Raw genomic sequence first — 18,762 nt, 5'->3', positions numbered from 1 at the left:
TCTACACCATAGGAACGATCATAGCGGCCGTTCCGCTGCTTGATCGTTTCTATGGGAGGCGAGAGGGGACACTCCCCCCCCACTGGTGCTTGCTCCGACTCACCGTTACGATCGGTGAGGCGGAGAGCGGATCCGCCAGCGCCATATGTAGATCATAGAGATTTCCGGCGGACCAGATGGTCGCCGGAGTCTCTATGATCATCGGAGGCCGGGCGCGATGTTATAACGTCACGCCCGGCCTCTCCATTCAAAAAAACGGCGCCGCTTCGGCTAGGAAGCGGTGATCGTTTTATTTATTTTTTTTATTTCAGGCTTCCCAGCCTAGTGGTGAGATATGGGGTCTTATTGACCTCATATCTCACTATTAAGAGGACTTGTCATGTTATATTCCTATTACAAGGGATGTTTACATTCCTTGTAATAGGAATAAAAGTGATCAAAAATGTTTTTTTTTTTTTTTTTTCAAAAAAGTGTCAAAATAAAAAAAAACAAAAAAAAAACAAAACAAAATATAATTATCAATAAAAAAAAAAAAAAAGAAAAATTTTAAAGCGCCGCTGTCCCCGTGTGCTCGCACGCAGAAGATAACGCATACGTAAGTCCCGCCCACATATGAAAACTGTGTTCAAACCATACATGTGAGGTATCGCCGCGAACGTTGGAGCAAGAGCAATCATTTTGTCACTAGACCTCCTCTAACTCAAAACATGTAACCAGTAAAAAAATTTCAAGCGTCGCCTATGGGGATTTTTAAGTACCGAACATTGGCGCCATTCCACGAGCGTGTGCAATTTTGAAGCATGACATGTTAGGTATCTATTTACTCGGCGTAACTTCATCTTTCACAATATGCAAAAACATTGGGCTAACTATATTGTTTTTTTTTTTTTTTTTAAATATAAAACTGTTTTTTCCCCAAAAAAAAAAAGTTCGAAAAATTCCTGCGCAAATACCGTGCGAGATAAAAAGTTGCAACAACCGCCATTGTATTCTCTAGGGTCTTTGCCAAAAAAACATATATAATGTTTGGGGGTTCTATGTAATTTTCTAGCAAAAAAATGATGATTTTTACATGTAGGAGAGAAATGTCAGAATTGGCCTGGTAAGGAAGTGGTTAAACAATTGCATTTCTGTGTACTGTGGGTCCTGGGTTTAGTAACACTTTAATTTAAAGTATAAAATCTTGGTGGACTAACACTTATTAAAAAACTTAGTATTTACTACAGTTTTTGCCATATTTCCTTTAAAGGAATATTTTTTAGACTTGTAACCAGACAAATATTTTTCCCCCAGCCCTGTGAAGTGATTACATTTGTTCACAACTAAGACAATGGACTTTTTTCAAAAAGTGTTTAAATGCAGACATTTCTCAAGTTGACTGTGTTTTGCTACAGCTTCCTCCTTTGCAGGCTCAAAGAAGTCACTGTTTAAGAATAATTGTTGAACACTTTCGTGAATGATGAGGTGAAAAATGACTATAGGGCAAAAACTAAAAGCTATTCGAAGAACAATGTGAGGTTAGCAATGATATGGCTATATAAGGCCTTATTCACAACACGTTGGATGCAAAATAACATCCAGCAATGTTTTTTTGTAGGCTGCTTTTTGTTTGCAACGGGACTGTGCTCACAGCTAGGGGATCCACTGAGGGCAGTCATGAAAATCAATAAAGCAACCAAGGTCTAGATGCTGCAGATAGTTAGGACCTTCATGCCATTCCCCTTGCCATTAGCCAAAAAATCAGGACGGGTCTGTGGATTTTTGTTGCATTTTCCAAAAAGTCTGCTGACTCTACCCCCCGTATTTCAAATTAACATTTGAGACCTGTTGGCCCACAGAATACTTTTCAAGCATCAGTCACCCAACCAACTCACTGTAACCCCATTTTCAGCTCATCCACATCGATGTGGACCTCTGCTATTGCAGTCCATCCACTTTAAGGTCTAAACTGTGAACTTCCTATCAATTTATACATATCTGACCATTCTAATTTGACCTTTTACTACCAAAAAGGTCCTGTCACCCATTGAAACTAAATACTGTAGTGTATGAAAATACCAGGAAGGAAGCAGTTTCTGAAATGCTACAATGAAGTTAATCTAGCATATTCTTCCACAAATACAGTTTATTAGATCACACAACCATATAGCTTGTTAAAATATTTGGGCAAAGAGCGACTGAACTTCCTGGCTAGGTCAGCGGACACAGGATTTATGGTAAACATTAGCATTACCAATCTGATGTTCCCAATAAAAGGCACACTGAGTATATATGCTAGCTTCCTTATTGCACAATGGTCAAATTAATATAAAACACCAATAATCAACTTCTGAGTTTTTGACATAGAAAAACCTGGTGCAACATGAACACTGAGTCATAAGCATTATATGCTCAAAGACTTATTTAATGCCCAACTCTATGCAGTAATAAAAAAAAGATAAAAAAAAAAAAGAAGTTTAAATTGTCCCCACACCCAGGAGAAGAACAATATAATGCTTGTTTTATGGTATGACCTAGCAATACTTACAGTGCCTTGAAAAAGTATTCATACCCCTTGAAATTTTCCACATTTTGTCATGTTACAACCAAAAACGTAAATGTGTATTGCCATTTTATGTGATAGACCAACAAAAGTAATAAAGTAATTTTTTTTACAAATTAATATGCAAATAACGTGACGTGTATTTCTATTCAGCCCCCGAGTCAATACTTTGTAGAACCACTTTTCACTGCAAATATTGCCACAAGTCTTATTGGGTATGTCTCTACAGGTTTTGCACATCTAAAAAGAGTGAAATGTTTGCCCATTCTTCCTTGCAAAATAGTTCAAGCTCTGTCAGATTGGATGGAACAGCAATTTAAAGTCTTGCCACAGATTCTCAAATAGATTTAGGTCTGGACTTTGACTGGGCCATTCTAACACATGAATATGCTTTGATCTAAACCATTCCATTGTAGCTCTGGCTGTATGTTTAGGATTGTTGTCCTGGAAGGTGTAGTAAGGAGGGGTTTGGGTTCCTGGAGGACTGGGCCGACTTCAGTCGATAACCAGTACTATAGAAGGGACGGACTGCACCTAAATGAGGAGGCTGCAGGTCAGCTGGGAATGAAGATGCCCACAAAGTTAGAGGGGTTTTTAAATAGGCAATATGGGGGGAAAGTCCAGAGGTAGAGCTAGTCAGCGTGGAACATATTCCAGAGGGTAGTATTGGGGGCATTAGTGGTAGGTTGACCAAAGCACATAAGCCCAAGGTAAGTAGGTTGCAAGTCCTAGTTGCAATCTCGGAACACCCAATAAGAGGATAATATGCGACCGGCCTAAACTACGTGGCATGTTCACCAATGTCAGGAGCCTGGCGGACAAGATGGGTGAACTAGAGATACTGTTGTACGAGGAGGATTTGGATTTTGTGGGAATTTCAGAGACCTGGTTCAACAGCTCTCATGATTGGCTGGCAAACATTCAAGGGTATACCCTTTATCGCAAGGATAGAGATGGTAAAAAAGGGGGGAGGGGTATGCCTATATATAAAGAATAAATGTACAAGTGAATGTGAGAGATTACATCACTAAGGGAGCTAGGGAGGAGGTGGAAATCTTATGGGTAGAGCTCCAAAGGGATGAAGCTAAGGGGAAAATAATATTGGGAGTGTGCTATAGGCCCCCTAACCTGAGGGCGGAAGGGAAGACAGATCTCCTATCACAATTTGGATTAGCAGCAAGGATGGGAAGTGTTATAATGGGGGATTTTAACTATCCAGACATAGACTGGGCGGAAGGAACCACACATTTATTCAAGGCTCGCCAGGTCCTAAATGTCTTGCAGGACAATTTTATGGGTCAGATGGTAGACGCACCAACTAGAAATAAAGCGTTACTGGATCTACTGATTACCAATAATACAGACCTGATCATGGATGTGGAAATATGGGGCAATTCAGGTAACAGCGATCACAGGTCAATTGGCTTCAGTATAAAATCACACAAATAGGAAACATAAGGGGAATACAAAGACACTGAATTTCAAAAGAGCCAACTTCCCTAAACTACAAACCTTGCTAGAAGGCATAAATTGGGATAAAATCTTAGGAACAAAGAACGCGGAGGAGAGATGGGTTTGCTTTAACAGCATATTAAATAAGGGCGTTAGCCAATGCATCCCATTAATACATTTAAAAGAGTGAACAAAAGTCCTGGATGGCTTAACTCCAATGTAAAAATGCATATAAAAGCAAAGGAGAAGGCCTTCAAAAAATACAAGGTTTAGGGATCATCATCAGCATTCAGACTTTATAAAGAATGCAACAAGAAATGTAAGGGTGCAATAAGGACGGCTAAGATAGAACATGAAAGACACATAGCGGAGGAGAGCAAAAAAAAATCCCAAGAAATTCTTAAGTAAGTAAACCGTAAAAAAGGGAGGACAGACCATATTGGCCCCATAAAGAATGAGGAAGGACATCTGACTACAAAGGATGAGGAGATGGCAAAGGTATTGAATTTATTCTTCTCCTCAGTCTTCAAGAGGGAATCGGGGGGCTTCAGTAACCAAAAGGGCAGTGTTTATCCTCATGACACATCACAGGAAGGACCTCCATGGTTAACAGAGGACAGAATTAAAATTAAACTTGGGAAACTTAATATTAATAAATCACCGGGAACTGACTGGCTTGCACCCGAGGGTACTTAGTTTAATTTTTACTGACAGTCTACTGACTGAAATGGTACCAGCTGATTGGAGAAAAGCCAATGTAGCACCAATATTTAAAAAGGGCCCAAAATACATCTCTGGGAATTACAGACCAGTTAGCCTAACATTGATAGTATGTAAACTCTTGGGGGGGATGATAAGGGATTATATACAAAATTTTAGTAATGAGAATGGTATCATTAGCAGTAATGAGCATGGATTCATTTAAAATTGTTCTTGCCAAACCAATCTATTAACCTTCTATGAGGAGGTGAGTTGCCATCTAGATAAAGGAAGGCCCATAGACGTGGTGTATCTGGATTTTGCCAAAGCATTTGACGCAGTTCCCCATAAACGTTTATTGTACAAAATAAGGTCCGCTGGCATAGACCATAGGACGAGTACATGGATTGAAAACTGGCCACAAAGGGCGAGTTCAGAGGGCGGTGATAAATGGGGAGTACTCGGAATGGTCAGGGGTGGGTAGTGGGGTCCCCCAGGGTTCTCTGCTGGGACCAATCCTGTTTAATTTGTTCATAAACGACCTGGAGGATGGGGTAAACAGTTCAAACTCTGTATTTGCGAATGATGCTAAGCAAGGCAATAACTTCTCTACAGGATGTGGAAACCTTGCAAAAAGATCTGAACAATTTAATGGGGTGGACAACTACATGGCAAAGGAGGTTCAATGTAGAAAAATGTAAAAAAAATGCATTTGGGTGGCAAAAATATGAATGCAATCTATACACTGGGGGGAGAACCTCTTGGGGAAGCTAGGATGGAAAAGGACCTGGGGGTCCTAGTAGATGATAGGCTCAGCAGTGGCATGCAATGCCAAGCTGCTGCCAACAAAGCAAACAGAATATTGGCATGCATTAAAAAGGGGATTAATTCCAGAGATAAAACAATAATTCTCCCGCTTTACAAGACTCTGGTCCGGCCGCACCTAGAGTATGCTGTCCAGTTCTGGGAACCAGTCCTCAGAAAGGATGTACTGGAAATGGAGCGAGTACAAAGAAGGGTAACAAAGCTAACAAAGGGTCTGGAGGATATTAGTTACGAGAAAAGGTTGCGAGAACTGAACTTATTCGCTCTGGAGAAGAGACGCTTGAGAGGGGATATGATTTCAATATACAAATACCATACTGGTGACCCCGCAATAGGGATAAAACTTTTTCGCAGAAGGGAGTTTAACAAGACTCGTGGCCACTCATTAAAATTAGAAGAAAAGAGGTTTAAACTTAAATTACGTAGAGGGTTCTTTACTGCAAGGATGTGGAATTCCCTTCCACAGACGGTGGTCTCAGCGGGGAGCATCGATAGTGTCAAGAAACTATTAGCTAAGCACCTGAACAACCACAACATACAGGGATATACAATGTAATACCGACATATAATCACACACATAGGTTGGACTTGATGGACTTGTGTCTTTTTTTGCCCTCAGCTACTATGTAACTATGCAACTATGTAATCTCTGCCCCAGTCTCAAGTCTTTTGCAGACTAACAGGTTTTCTTCTAAGACTGCTCTGTGTTTAGCTCTATTCATCTTTCCATCAACTCTCACCAGCTTACCTGTCCCTGCTGAAGAAAAGCATTCCCACAACATGATGCTGCCTCTACCATGTTTCACGATGGGGATAGTGTGTTCAGGGTGATATGTAGTGTTATTTTTCCGCCACACATGGCGCTTTGCTTTTAGGCAAAAAAAAAAATATTCAATGTCGGTCTCATCGGACCAGAGCATCTTCTTCCACATGTTTGCAGTGACCATGGCTTCTCGCAAACTGCAAACAGGACTTCTTATGGTTTTCTTTCAACAATGGCTTTCTTCTTGCCACTCTTCCATAAAGGCCAAATTTGTGGAGTGCACGACCAATAGTTGTCCTATGGACAGGTTCTCTCACCTGAGCTGTGCATCTCTGCAGCTCCTCCAGCATTACCATGGGCCTCTTGGCTGCTTTTCTGACTAATTCTCTCCTTGCCCAGCCTGCCAGTTTAGGTGAACAGCCATGTCTTGGTAAGTTTTCAGTTGTGCCACTTTCCATTTTCAGATGTTGGCTTGAACAGTGCTCCGTGAGATATAAAAAGCTTAGGATTTTTTTTTTTTTTTTTTTATAACCTAACCCTGCTTTAAAATTTCTCCACAACTTGATCCCTGATCTGTTTTGTGTGTTCCTTGGCCTTCATTATGCTATTTGTTCACTGAGGTTCTCTAACAAACCTATGAGAACCTCACAGAACAGCTGTATTTATACAGAGACTAAAATTACACTCAGGCGGACTCCATTTACTAATTAGGTGACTTCTGAAGACAATTGGTTTCACCAGATATTAGTTAGGGGTATCAGAGTGAAAGGGGCTGAATACAATGCATGCAACACTTTTCAGATATTTATTTGAAAACCATTTATCATTTTCCTTCTACTTCACAATTTGTGCCACTTTGTGTTGGTCTATGACAGGGATATGCAATTAGCGGACCTCTAGCTGTTGCAAAACTACAAGTCCCATCATGCCTCTGCCTCTGGGTGTGATGCTTGTGACTGTCAGAGTCTTGCAATGCCTCATGGGACTTGTAGTTCTGCAACAGCTGGAGGTCCGCTAATTGCATATCCCTGGTCTATGATATAAAATACATTTATGTTTTTGGTTGTAACATGACAAAATGTGCAAAATTTCAAGGGGTATAAATACTTTTTCAAGGCACTGTACCTTACTCCAAGTTCTCATGACAGATGGTAGGCTGTTTCCCTTCCAGATTTGGAATACATGATAAATTATTGGATGTGCACAGAAGAGCGCCTGGTACAAGAGGTTATCATTTGAAGGATAAGTTCACCTTTTACAAAATAATAATAAATGCATCAACAGATCACAGGTGTAATGCCAGGACTGCAAACCATTAGTACCTTGTCTGCCCGTACCTCCGATACGGGCAAGCAGTTACTGAATTGCAGGAAGAATAATGAACTACAAGAGTGCTCATCAGAAAACTTGCAGTTCATTGAGAGCTACAAGCCATTGGTCGAGGTGGCTGAAAATACGCGTAGTTCATTCATTCACAGAACTCTGAATGAATGATGCAGCTGTGTGGGTGGAGCCCCGTTTGTTTTCAATTGTTTTAAAATGTGACAGCATGTGTGGGGAGAGAAGGGGAGGTTGTTGGGAGAGGAGGCAAGAACTGGTACATGTTATATGTTCCACCCTAAACATGGGTGGAACATTAACATGTTCCAAAAGTGAACTTAGCCTTAAAGTCCTTTAAGTGAGATGATCTTTTGTGCCAGGCGTTCCTCTGTACACATCCAAGAATTTACCATCCAGCAAGTGCTTCTTTAGCCGCCAGAGAGGTAGAAGCCTAGGAACAGAATAGGGGTCTCCCAGATCTATATTTCTACAGGGATCTGCTACTTTGACACAAAGCTAATCTTACAGGATATCCATCTGAAACCAATTTTGAATTCTATCAGTCCAGAACCATCATACACACATCAGGGATCTGGAATGTGGTCTACAGTCTTCCTCCCTGCCAGTTTGGTTGCAACGACTAGTTCACTGAAGCTGCCCTTCTTGTCACTGTCCCTCTCACCATCACCATGAACAAAGCAGGACCAGAAACCTCATCCTATCCTAGTGAAGTGTCTGCTGCTGCCATGTTCTTTAGGCTATAAGGCTGTCCACCCACATTCTAGCCTGGAGGAGCAGAGAAACAGACTGTTGGTGGTCTCTGGGCCATGTAGTAAGGCAAATATTATTCAGTGTAAGAATTTCCTAGATAAAACAAGAAATATATTCATCAGGGGTAGAGGGAACAATTTTGATTATTTTATTATGCTTCACAGATTTATTAATAAAACTTACCAAGACCTTTGATTGCTTTTCTGACAGCATCAGCATCCCTTCCTGCACTGAATCCAGGGAAATCTTTAACAGTTCCTCTGCTGCCAACCTGTGAGTGATCAAACATGATCAATAAAAAGTCTATGAAGCTTTATTAAAATTTAAGCGACATAAAAAATAAAAAAAAAATGATGAATTAAACAGAATACTGAAAATAAGTCATAGCAATTCATGAAATTTAGATTCAAATAAAATAATTCCATGTTATGGTGAGTATTAAATGGTCTTCCTTTGTTGTCAATCCAGTTTAGCTTGAAGAGAGTATATGTTTAACCACTTGCTTACTGGGCACTTAAACCCCCCTCCTATCAAGACCAATTTTGAGCTTTCAGCGCTTACGCACTTTGAATGACAATTGCGCAGTCATATAACACCGTACCCAAATGAAATTTTTAGATCATTGTTTCAACACAAATAGAGCTTTCTTTTGGTGTTATTTGATCACCTCTGCAGGTTTTTACTTTTTGTTAAAAAAAAAAAGTAAAAAACTGAATTAAAAAAAAATAAATAAATAAATAATTTATATATTTTGTTATAAAAAAAATTTAAAACAGGTCATTTTCCTACTTCATTGATGTACGCTGATGAGGCAGCAGTGATGGGCACTGATAGGCGGCAGTGATGGGCGGCACTGATTGGCACTACAGGTGGGCATTGATAGGTGGCACTATTAGGTGGCACTGATGAGGCAGATGTGCCCATTCCACTTCGGGACCGATGTCCCTGACATCTGAGCCGGTGATAGGCTTTTTTTTCTACTCACGCTGTTAGCGGGAGTAGAAAAAAAAAAAAAAAAAATTACTGATCTTTTGTTTACATCATGTGATCAGCTGTCATTGGCTGACAGCTGATCACATGGTAAGGGGCCGGGACCGGCCCCTTACTTAGATCGGTGATCACCCGAGTCTCAGTGACTCGGTGATCACAGCGCGCTCGGCGCGCGCCCTGTAGGGTGTACGCAGGGAGCGTGCACGGGGGAGGCAGTCATATGATGGCCTCCCGGGAATTCAGGTCCGCGCTGTGACCGTCATTCGGCCATAGCGCGGATGTGAGGTGGTTAAAAATGTTATCATTTGTACATAGTCAATCCTGGTTCATACCCGTGCATTATCTAATGTAACGCGAGTCGCACAGAATCACCTGACAAGGGAAATCACATTATTTTCAATGTTGCCCATTCACATTAATGCAACTCTGTGTGGTGCAATTTTGGAAAAGGTTCCTGTGCTACTCTGGTGCAATTTCAAGTGAACAAGCTGAAGTTAGAAGCTGAGTGGCTACCATGCATAGCTGCATCAGATTTAGCACTCTCCAGTTTTAGTAAATCAACCCAATAGACTGATGTCAAGTTCAAATTGCCATGTGCTATGCTATGTTCAGCCTGGGTTCACACTGCTGCGGTGCGAAACACTGCATGTAATTCGCACAGGATTACATGTGGCGTCTCTGGGGTGCGATTTGAGCCATGGATCTGTATGGCTCAAATTGCACTGCATTCGCATCAAACTGGTGCAGGAACCTTTTTTGTCTGCAGGTCATGCGATCCAATTCTGCAAATTGCACTGCGTTTTGAAAACCTATTGCGGGGTCTCGTTAACGTAACATACACTCTGCAAACAGTTCGCATAGACGGGTTGCTATTTACATGCAGTGCCGAATTGGCATTGAATTCGCACCGCATCTGGTGTGAACCGAGGCTTAAGGTGCATTTATGGAAGTAGGCATTAGGCTAAACACATCCTAATCATTTTCTTGTCTTTAATGTGCCCACTAAAAGATCTAAATCCTATTTCCCTAACAGTCCTGGGAGGCGCTGTGAAATATTTCCACTCCAATACTTTTTCCACCATTTAGAGAGAGTGGAAAGGGTATTGGCATATAGCACTTAAAATAATCTATAGATTTATATTAAATATATACAGTGCTGTAAAAAAATAGGATTTTTATAACAGCTTACCCGTAAAATCCTTTTCTTGAAGTACATCACGGGGCACAGAGCCACAGTAATAACTGTATGGGTTATATGGCACCTTCAGGTGATGGACACTGGCACACCCTAAACAGGAAGTTCAATTCCCCATATAACCCCTCCCCTTAGCAGGAGTACCTCAGTTTTGTAGCAAAGCAATACACATGTAACCAGAAAGAGGGGAGGGACCTCTGTGTCCCGTGATGTACTCCAAGAAAAGGATTTTACAGATAAGCGGTTATAAAAATCCTATTTTCTTTATCATACATCATGGGACACAAAGCCACAGTAATAACTGTATGGGATGTCCCAGAGCAATGCCACCTGAGGGGAGGGGACACAAACAAAAATAGGGTGCAATCAGACCTGAGGACCTATACTGCTGCCTGCAGCACACTGACCCAAAGGCGATGTCCTCATGACTTCTTAAATCACCTGATAGAATCTGGTGAATGTATGGACTAAAGACCAAGTTGCAGCCTTGCAGATTTAAGCCATGGAGGCTTGGTGATGCACTGCCCATGAAGCACTAACAGACCTGGTGGAGTGCGCTTTGACATGAAAAGGTGGAACCTTCCTCTTCAAGCCATAAGCTTGAATAATTACCGGCCGAATCAATTTGGCAATAGTGGATTTCGATGCTGCCTGTCCTTTCCTAGGACCTTCAGGCAACACGAACAAAACATCTGTTTTCCAAATCTGAGCAGTCACCTTCAAATAGATCCTGACTGCTCTCACTACATCTAAAGAATGTAGTGACTTTTCTTCCTTAGAACCGGGTTCTGGAAAAAATGAAGGTAAAACAATATCCTGGTGTAGGTAAAAACCTGAAACCACCTTTGGCAGAAAGCTAGGATGAGGATGCAATACTACCTATCCTTGTGAACAATTAAATATGGCTCTTTACAAGAAAGACCCACCAACTCTGATAGCCATTTCTTCTGCAAGAAGGGTAACAGAAAAACTAGCTTCCTTGACCAAAGGAATATGTCATATCGGCTAAAAAGGCCGTTTCTGTAATGCCGACAGAACTAAATTCAAGTCCCAAGGGTTCAGGGGTGCTCTAACCGGTGGATTAAGCCGCGTTACCCTTGTATAAAGCTTCGGACCAAAGAATGCAAAGCTAGCGGACATTGAAACAATACTGATAAGGCAGAGACTTGGCCCTTGATAGTACTCAAGGCCAGTTTCATCTCTAGCCCCATTTGCAAAAAGGTAAGAATTCTAACTATGACATACTTCCTAGGATGCCAAACCCTGGATTAACACCAAGAAACATATGCCTTCCAGAATATATATATATATAAATGTGTTGTCTTTCTTAAACCATACTCTGGTGAATATATATTCACCTTGGTAACAGACGTCTATATCTCCAATTAAAATCCCATTATCCTTAAGGGAGCAGTGCCTCTCTCTTACCTTCTATTTTTATATGCCTTCCAGACTCCATAATAAATGACTCTGGAAGCTGGCTTCCTTGCATTAATCAAGGTAGGTATCACTGAGCCAGAAAGCCCACGATTCTTTAGAATGTGAGTTTCAATAGCCAAACCATTAAATTTAGCATTTGTAAAGTAGGATGGAAGACTGGTCCCTGCGATAGCAGGTCTGGACGTGGTGGTAGGGTCCATGGGGCCCCTAACATCATTTTTACTATTTCTGCATACCAAGATCTTCTGGGCCACAAGAACTACAGACTTCCTTTCCCACTTGATCCTGCGAAGAAGTCAAGGTAGCAGCAGATTAGGAGGGAATACATAAATCAGTGAGGTTGATCCCACGGGGTCACCAATGCATCTGTTTCGCATGCGAGTGGATCCCTTGTTCGTGACACAAAGTTGTCGACTTTGTTGTTGAACCTGGATGCAAACAGATCTACATCCGGGATCCCCCATCTTTGGCATATAGCCAGGAAGATGTCGGGGTGAAGGGACCATTCCCCTGGGAACAACAAAGATTGCCAATATGCACGGCACATGTTTTTCTGCCCAGGTTAGGATATGGTTTACTTCTCCCTGGGCTGCCTGACTTCTGGTGCCCCCTTGGTGATTGATATAAGCCACTGCTGTGGCATTGTCGGATTGAATCCTGGCAGGAGAATTCTGCCACCTGAATGTCTAGGCCCTTAGGGCTAGACGTGCTGCCCGATTCTCTAGAATGTTGATGGGCAAGGTCCTTTCGGTTCTGGACCCTTTCCCTTGGACAGACGCTTCTTCTAGGACTGCTCCCCAACCTAAAAGGCTGGCATCTGTTACCACCTTCCAGGTAACTGGTAAGGAGGATTTCCCCTTCTGCAGATTCTCGGATATCTTCCACCAACTGAGGCTCTGGCGCACTTTTGGCGACAAACGCATTGAAAAATCTAGTGCCTGAATCTTCTTGTTCCAGCGTTCTGTCTTGCGGGTTTCCTCCTCCAGGACTTCTTTTGTCCCTGGGGTTGACCCTGATGTTTACCTCTTGAACCTGACGGTGGAGGCCGTCGCGACTGCCTGGAGGCGGATGCCCCTGGCACTGGAGAAAGAGCCCTTTTAAATGAGGGACATTTAGTCTTTTTCTTAACTGGCAAAAGGGTACTTTTCCCACTTGATATTTTTTGGATATATTTGTCCAAATCCTCTCCAAACAGCTTTTCACCGTAGAAAGGAAAACCAGCCAGGAGCTTTTTGCATGGCGCTTCGGCTGACCAACTTTTTAACCATAAGATTCTATGCATATATACCAACCCAAGCATAAGGCGAGAGGTTTGAAGAATAGAATCTCTGACTGCGTCAATTGGAAAACACAAAGCCGCTGGCAGTTCAGCTAATTCCTGGGCCTGCTGTTCAGGGAACACCTAGAGTACCTGTTTCAAATTGTCTCTCGAGGACTGACATACCCCAATTGCTGCCACTGAACCTGCCAAAGAGAAAATGTTTTTTTAAACAGGAATTCCAATTTTTTTATCAGTTGGATCCCTAAACATTTGTGCATTGTCAACCAGACAAGTCAAACTTTTATTCACAGAGGATATAGCAGCGTCTATTGCTGGTATACTCCACATCTTAGTAAATTTTTCCTCCATGGGATAAAGTGTTGAAACTTTTTAGGAGGGAAAACATGCTTATCTGGGTTATCCCACTCAGAATACATAAGCTTTTCTAGTAATGAATGGACAGGAAAGGCACGCAAGGCTTGCGGAGGCTTTAGTGAACCCAAACAGGAAGTGGGCTCTTCAACCAACTCCGTTAAGGGTAGCTTAAATGTGGGGCGGACCATTTCAGTAAGAGAATGCATCAGTAACTTCTCAACATGTGAGAAGTTGATTCCTCGAAAGGGGAATCATCAGCCTGTTCACCGTCCCCTGAGGGGGATTCATCTTCCCCCTCCCACAGTTCCTCCGTTTGAGGATCCCGGGTGGTAGAAGGGGGCCTAATGCATTTTCTTCCACTCTGTGAAGATGTGATTAAAGCCAACAATCTTTCCTCTAAACCACTCATAGCTGAGGCGAAAGCCTGCTCAGTTATATAGACAGGGGCTGAAGTGTCGGAAGCAATTTCAGCCCCTGATGACCCCGCTGGCTCACTCTGCCCAGCCTCCTTAGATCGGGATGGTTTTGCAGAGGGAGGTCATTAGGACCTGAGGGCGACCCCTTTGTGTCCTTGGTTTTTGTGGCATTTGTACCACCTCCTCTGGTCATAGTGCTGAGCACAAACGCAGAGGTACTACCGAAAAAATGCACCCCCCATTTTTTTGGTAGTACCTTTGTGTTTGTGCTCAGAAGAGGGAGCATGGCATCAGACGGCAGGATGCCGCGCCGGTCCCGCCGCCATTATGGCGATTCTCTTCGGCAGCTCTCCTCCACCCCAGTCCTCCATGCAGTCCAGCAACTGCCGCTACTATTAAGCTCAGCCTGATGCTTAAGTAAATGTGCCTAGGAATGCCTGTGTCACCCACTCACATGCCACCCGTCTGCTCTGTGTCCCTCCTTTAACTGTATGCACCTGAAAAAAGGTGCATTTTATAGCTATACAGCACGCGTTGTGGACGCTGAAGCACGCCAACGCTGCTAAGCCCTGCCCCCTTCCTCCGACCACCCATTGCGCCCCCCCATCCATTTTAAAATAGATCGTTTTCCCGCGCGAGCGGGCTCCGCTCCTGACCGGACTGCATGGAGGACTGGGGTGGAGGAGAGCTGCCGAAGAGAATCGCCGTAATGGTGGCGGGACCGGCGCGGCATACCGCCGTCTGACGCCATGCTCCCTCTGCCTGGAGTAAAGCTATCCAGGTGGGGGGACATTCCTAGGAGAAACCCCCCCCCCTTTCCCACGACTTTACCTGGAGCTTGAGCCGGAGGAAGCGTGCAGCTTGTACACAGATCGAGACTGACAAGCATGGAACAGGTACGTGCTCTTGACAGCCCCCGGTGGTGACTATAGGCATGACAACATTTACTTAACAGCTTCAGATCCGGGCCATTGCCAAATGACGGCAACAGCGCGGATCTAAATTGCCGGGACGACGTCTATTGACGTCGTCCCGTGCATGAGCGGCCTGCGCGCCCCCTGCAGGGCGCGCGCGGCGCGCTCGGTGATCAGCGAGTCTATGAGACTCGCCTGATCACAGATCAGAGTAAGGGGTTGGTCCCGACCCCTTACCACATGATCAGCTGTCAGCCAATGACAGCTGATCATGTGATGTAAACAGAGCCGGTAATCGGCTATTTTTCCTCCTCGCGCTGACAGCGCGAGGAGGAAAAAAAAAATCCGATCACCGGCGGCCATGATCGGGACATCAGTCCCGATCACGGCGATCTTCTAACACAAGGCAATAGGCAGCAGTGCTGCCTACCAGTGCCCACCAGCGTCACCCATCAGTGCCCACAGTGCCAACAATCAGCGCCACCCATCAGTGCCCACAGTGCTACCCATCAGTGCCCACAGTGCTACCCATCAGTGCCCACAGTGCCACCCATCAGTGCCCACAGTGCCACCCATCAGTACCACCCATCAGCACCCACATCAGTGCAGCCTATCAGTGTCACCTACCAGTGCCCATAAGTGCCCATCAGTGCCACCCATCAGTGCCCCCCCATCCGTGCCACCCATCCGTGCCACCCATCCGTGCCACCCATCCGTGCCACCCATCCGTGGCCATCAGTGCCGCCTTATCTGTCCCCATCAGTGCCGCCTTATCTGTCCCCATCAGTGCCGCCTTATCTGTCCCCATCAGTGCCGCCTTAACTGTGCCTATCAGTGCCGCCTTAACTGTGCCCATCAGTGCCGCCTTATCTGTGCCTATCCGTGCCCATCAGTGCAGCCTATCAGTGCCCACCAGTGCTGCCTCATCAGCGCATATCAATGAAGGAGAAAAATTACCTGCTTGCAAAATTTTATAACAAACTATGAAACATGATTTTTTTTTTTTTCAAAAATGTCCATCTTTTTTTGTTTGTTTAGCAAAAAATAAAAATCCCAGATGTGATCAAATACCACCAAAAGAAAGCTCTATTTGTGGGAAAAAAATGATAAAAATTTCATTTGGGTACAGTGTTGTATGACCGCGCAATTGTCATTCAAAGTGCGACAGTGCTGAAAGCTCAAAATTGGTCTGGGCAGGAGGGGGGTTGAAGTGCCCAGTAAGCAAGTGGTTAAAGGAGAAAACCCACAAGAATTTGAAAAATTCCTTAGGAATCTCTCTTACCTTATCCAGTTGCAGGGTTCTGTGGTAACAGACCCAATCTTCACCACTCACGGTGGGCTCCATTAAAAAACCTTCAGGGTTTTTTTATATCCCCCTTTATATTGGGGGATCCACAGCCCTGGGCCTGTAAAAAAGCACCCCACCACGAATATGGCTAAAAAAAAAACAAATACTGGATCCCAGGGTCCAGCTCTCTAAAAAAAAAAAAAAAAAAGAGAAGAGTTACAGGTAAAACCTCATTTCTTCGGACACGAGGCCCGGGTACCATTCAATTCGGCCTGGAAAAGACACTTTGAATGGATCCGGTTGCATGGCTTGCCCCAGCAAGGAATATTCCAGCAGAGCTCAGCACAGCACATCTTTACTCGTTATCAACACCGGAGAAAAAAAAACTGGAGGTACTCCCGGTAAGGGGAGGGGTCATATGGGGAATGGAACTTCCTGTTTAAGGTGTGCCAGTGTCCATCACCTGAAGGTGCCATATAACCCATACAGTTATCACTGTTGCTCTATGTCCCGTGATGTACGATAAAGAAAAGTATTTCAATAGAAGCGGTCTGACCGTGAAAGTGAAGCGCAGTAAAGATCTCAAAAAGCAACACATCAAGCCGCAATCTAAAGAAATTCTAGAACAGATGGGGAAAAAGTAATTGACATGCATCAGTCTGGAAAGGGTTACAAAGCCAGTTCTAAGGCTTTGGGACTCCAGCAAAGTACAGTGAGAGCCATTATCCACAAATAGAGAAAACGTGAAACAGTGGTGAACCTAGGAGTGGCCAGCCTACCAAAATTACTACATGAGCATAATGACGACTCATCCAGAAGGTCATACAAGAACCCAGAACATCATCTAAAGAAGGGCAGGCCTCTCTTGCCTCAGTTAATGGCAGTGTTCATGATTCAACAATGAGAGACTGGACAAAAATGGCATCCATGGGGAGAGTTCCAAAGCAAAAGCCACTGCTGACCAAAAAGAACTCCAAGGCTTCTCTCACATTTGCCAAAAAACATCTTGATTATCCCCAAGACTTTCTGTAAAATATTCTGTGGACTGAAACAAAAGTTGAACTTCTGGTGTAACACTAAGCATTTCATAAAAAGAACCTCATACCAACAGTCAAATATTGTGGTGTTGTTTGATGGTCTGGGGCTGGACGACTTGCCATAATTGATGGAACCATGAATTCTGTGCTCTACCAGAAAATTCTGAAGGAGACCGACCAGTCATTAGTTTGACCTCAAAGTCAAAGTCCGGACTTAAAGCGGGATTCCGGCCAAAAAAACAAAATTAAAATTAAAAGTCAGCAGCTACAAACACTGTAGCTGCTGACTTTAAATAAGTACTTACCTGTCCTGGGTGCCCGCGATGTCGGCCGTCCGAGGCCGACCCGTCCCTCGGCACTGCCATCCTAGGTAAGGGAAACAGGCAGTGGAGCCTTGCAGCTTCACTGCCAGTTTCCTACTGTGCGCGAGCGGCGCGGTGCTCTGTGAATGGCCCCGTGGTGTTCTGGGAACACACACAGTTCCCAGAAGACAACGGGGCCGCTCACCGAGGAGCAGAAGAAGAGGAAGAGGCAGATTAGGAAGACTGCCTAGCAACAACGGTTTAGGTAAGTTTAATTTTTTTTTTTTTCAAATGCTTTTATTTTTTTAGGATTTTTGGTGTAATTTTTTTTTCAGGGTGGCCCTCCACTTTAAATTCGATTGAGATGCTGTGGCATGACCTTAAAAAGGCCGTTCATGCTTGAAAACCCTCCAATGTGGCTGAAATAAAACAATTCTGCAAAGAAGAGTAGGCCAAAATTGCTCCAGAGCAATGTGGAAAAAAAAAAAAAAAAAAGTGAAAAACCCATTGCCAGTTATTGCAAGCGCTTGATTGGAGTTGTTGCCGTGAAGGGTGGCACAAATAATTAGGTTTAGAGGGCAAATACTTCTTCACATAGGGCCAGACAGGTTTGGACAGCTTTTTTCCCTTAATAAAAACAGAATTTTGTATTTACATATTAAAAATGTGTTTGGTGATCAGAATCGTTTAGGTGTGACAAATATGCCAAAAAAGGAAGGAGACAAATACTTTTTCACAGCATTGTAACCAGCTGAAATTGTTTTCCTTCGTTTTGGATATACTGTGGAAGAGTTTGAACCATGATCAGGTTTTTCTGCTAGGTTAGAAAAATTCCTCCCCCCCCACTTCCTCTACTTCTGACAATGTTTTACGAGCCAAGAAAAGACGATAACTCTTCAACAAAAACAGACAGAATTTTTTTTTTTTTGTAAAGTATAGGAAGGCTAAAACCCCATCAGAACCCGTATGTTTCCCTACTGAAGATTTTCATTCCTGTCTTGTAAGGCTCAGTATGCATTTTTTGGTGCTTTTTGCAGAAAGCACTGCAGTTCATTTAAAATGGTTTCCTATGGGACACGTTCCCATCTGTGCTTTTTTTAAGTCTCTGCATCATTTGAGTTTTGTGTTTTTTTAATCTGTCCAACAACAAATTGAAAGAAAAAAAAAAAAAG

At 43.3% G+C, this 18,762-nt stretch overlaps 1 protein-coding gene across 1 annotated transcript in view; it reads right to left on the bottom strand.

Annotated features, from left to right (window-relative positions):
* ANXA3 (annexin A3) overlaps window positions 1–18,762 on the bottom strand; it is a 101,377-nt gene that overhangs the window by 49,686 nt on the left and 32,929 nt on the right. Inside the window, exon 3 of the mRNA XM_073597445.1 lies at window positions 8,556–8,643. Within this exon, the coding sequence (XP_073453546.1) occupies window positions 8,556–8,643 (88 nt within the window). The remainder of the gene's footprint in view (window positions 1–8,555; window positions 8,644–18,762) is intronic.

Source organism: Aquarana catesbeiana, linkage group LG01 (assembly GCF_042186555.1).
Source record: "Aquarana catesbeiana isolate 2022-GZ linkage group LG01, ASM4218655v1, whole genome shotgun sequence".
Classification (NCBI taxonomy): Eukaryota; Metazoa; Chordata; class Amphibia; order Anura; family Ranidae; genus Aquarana; species Aquarana catesbeiana.
Note: the sequence above shows the minus strand (reverse complement) of the source record. Positions and strands in the feature narration are given on the sequence as shown.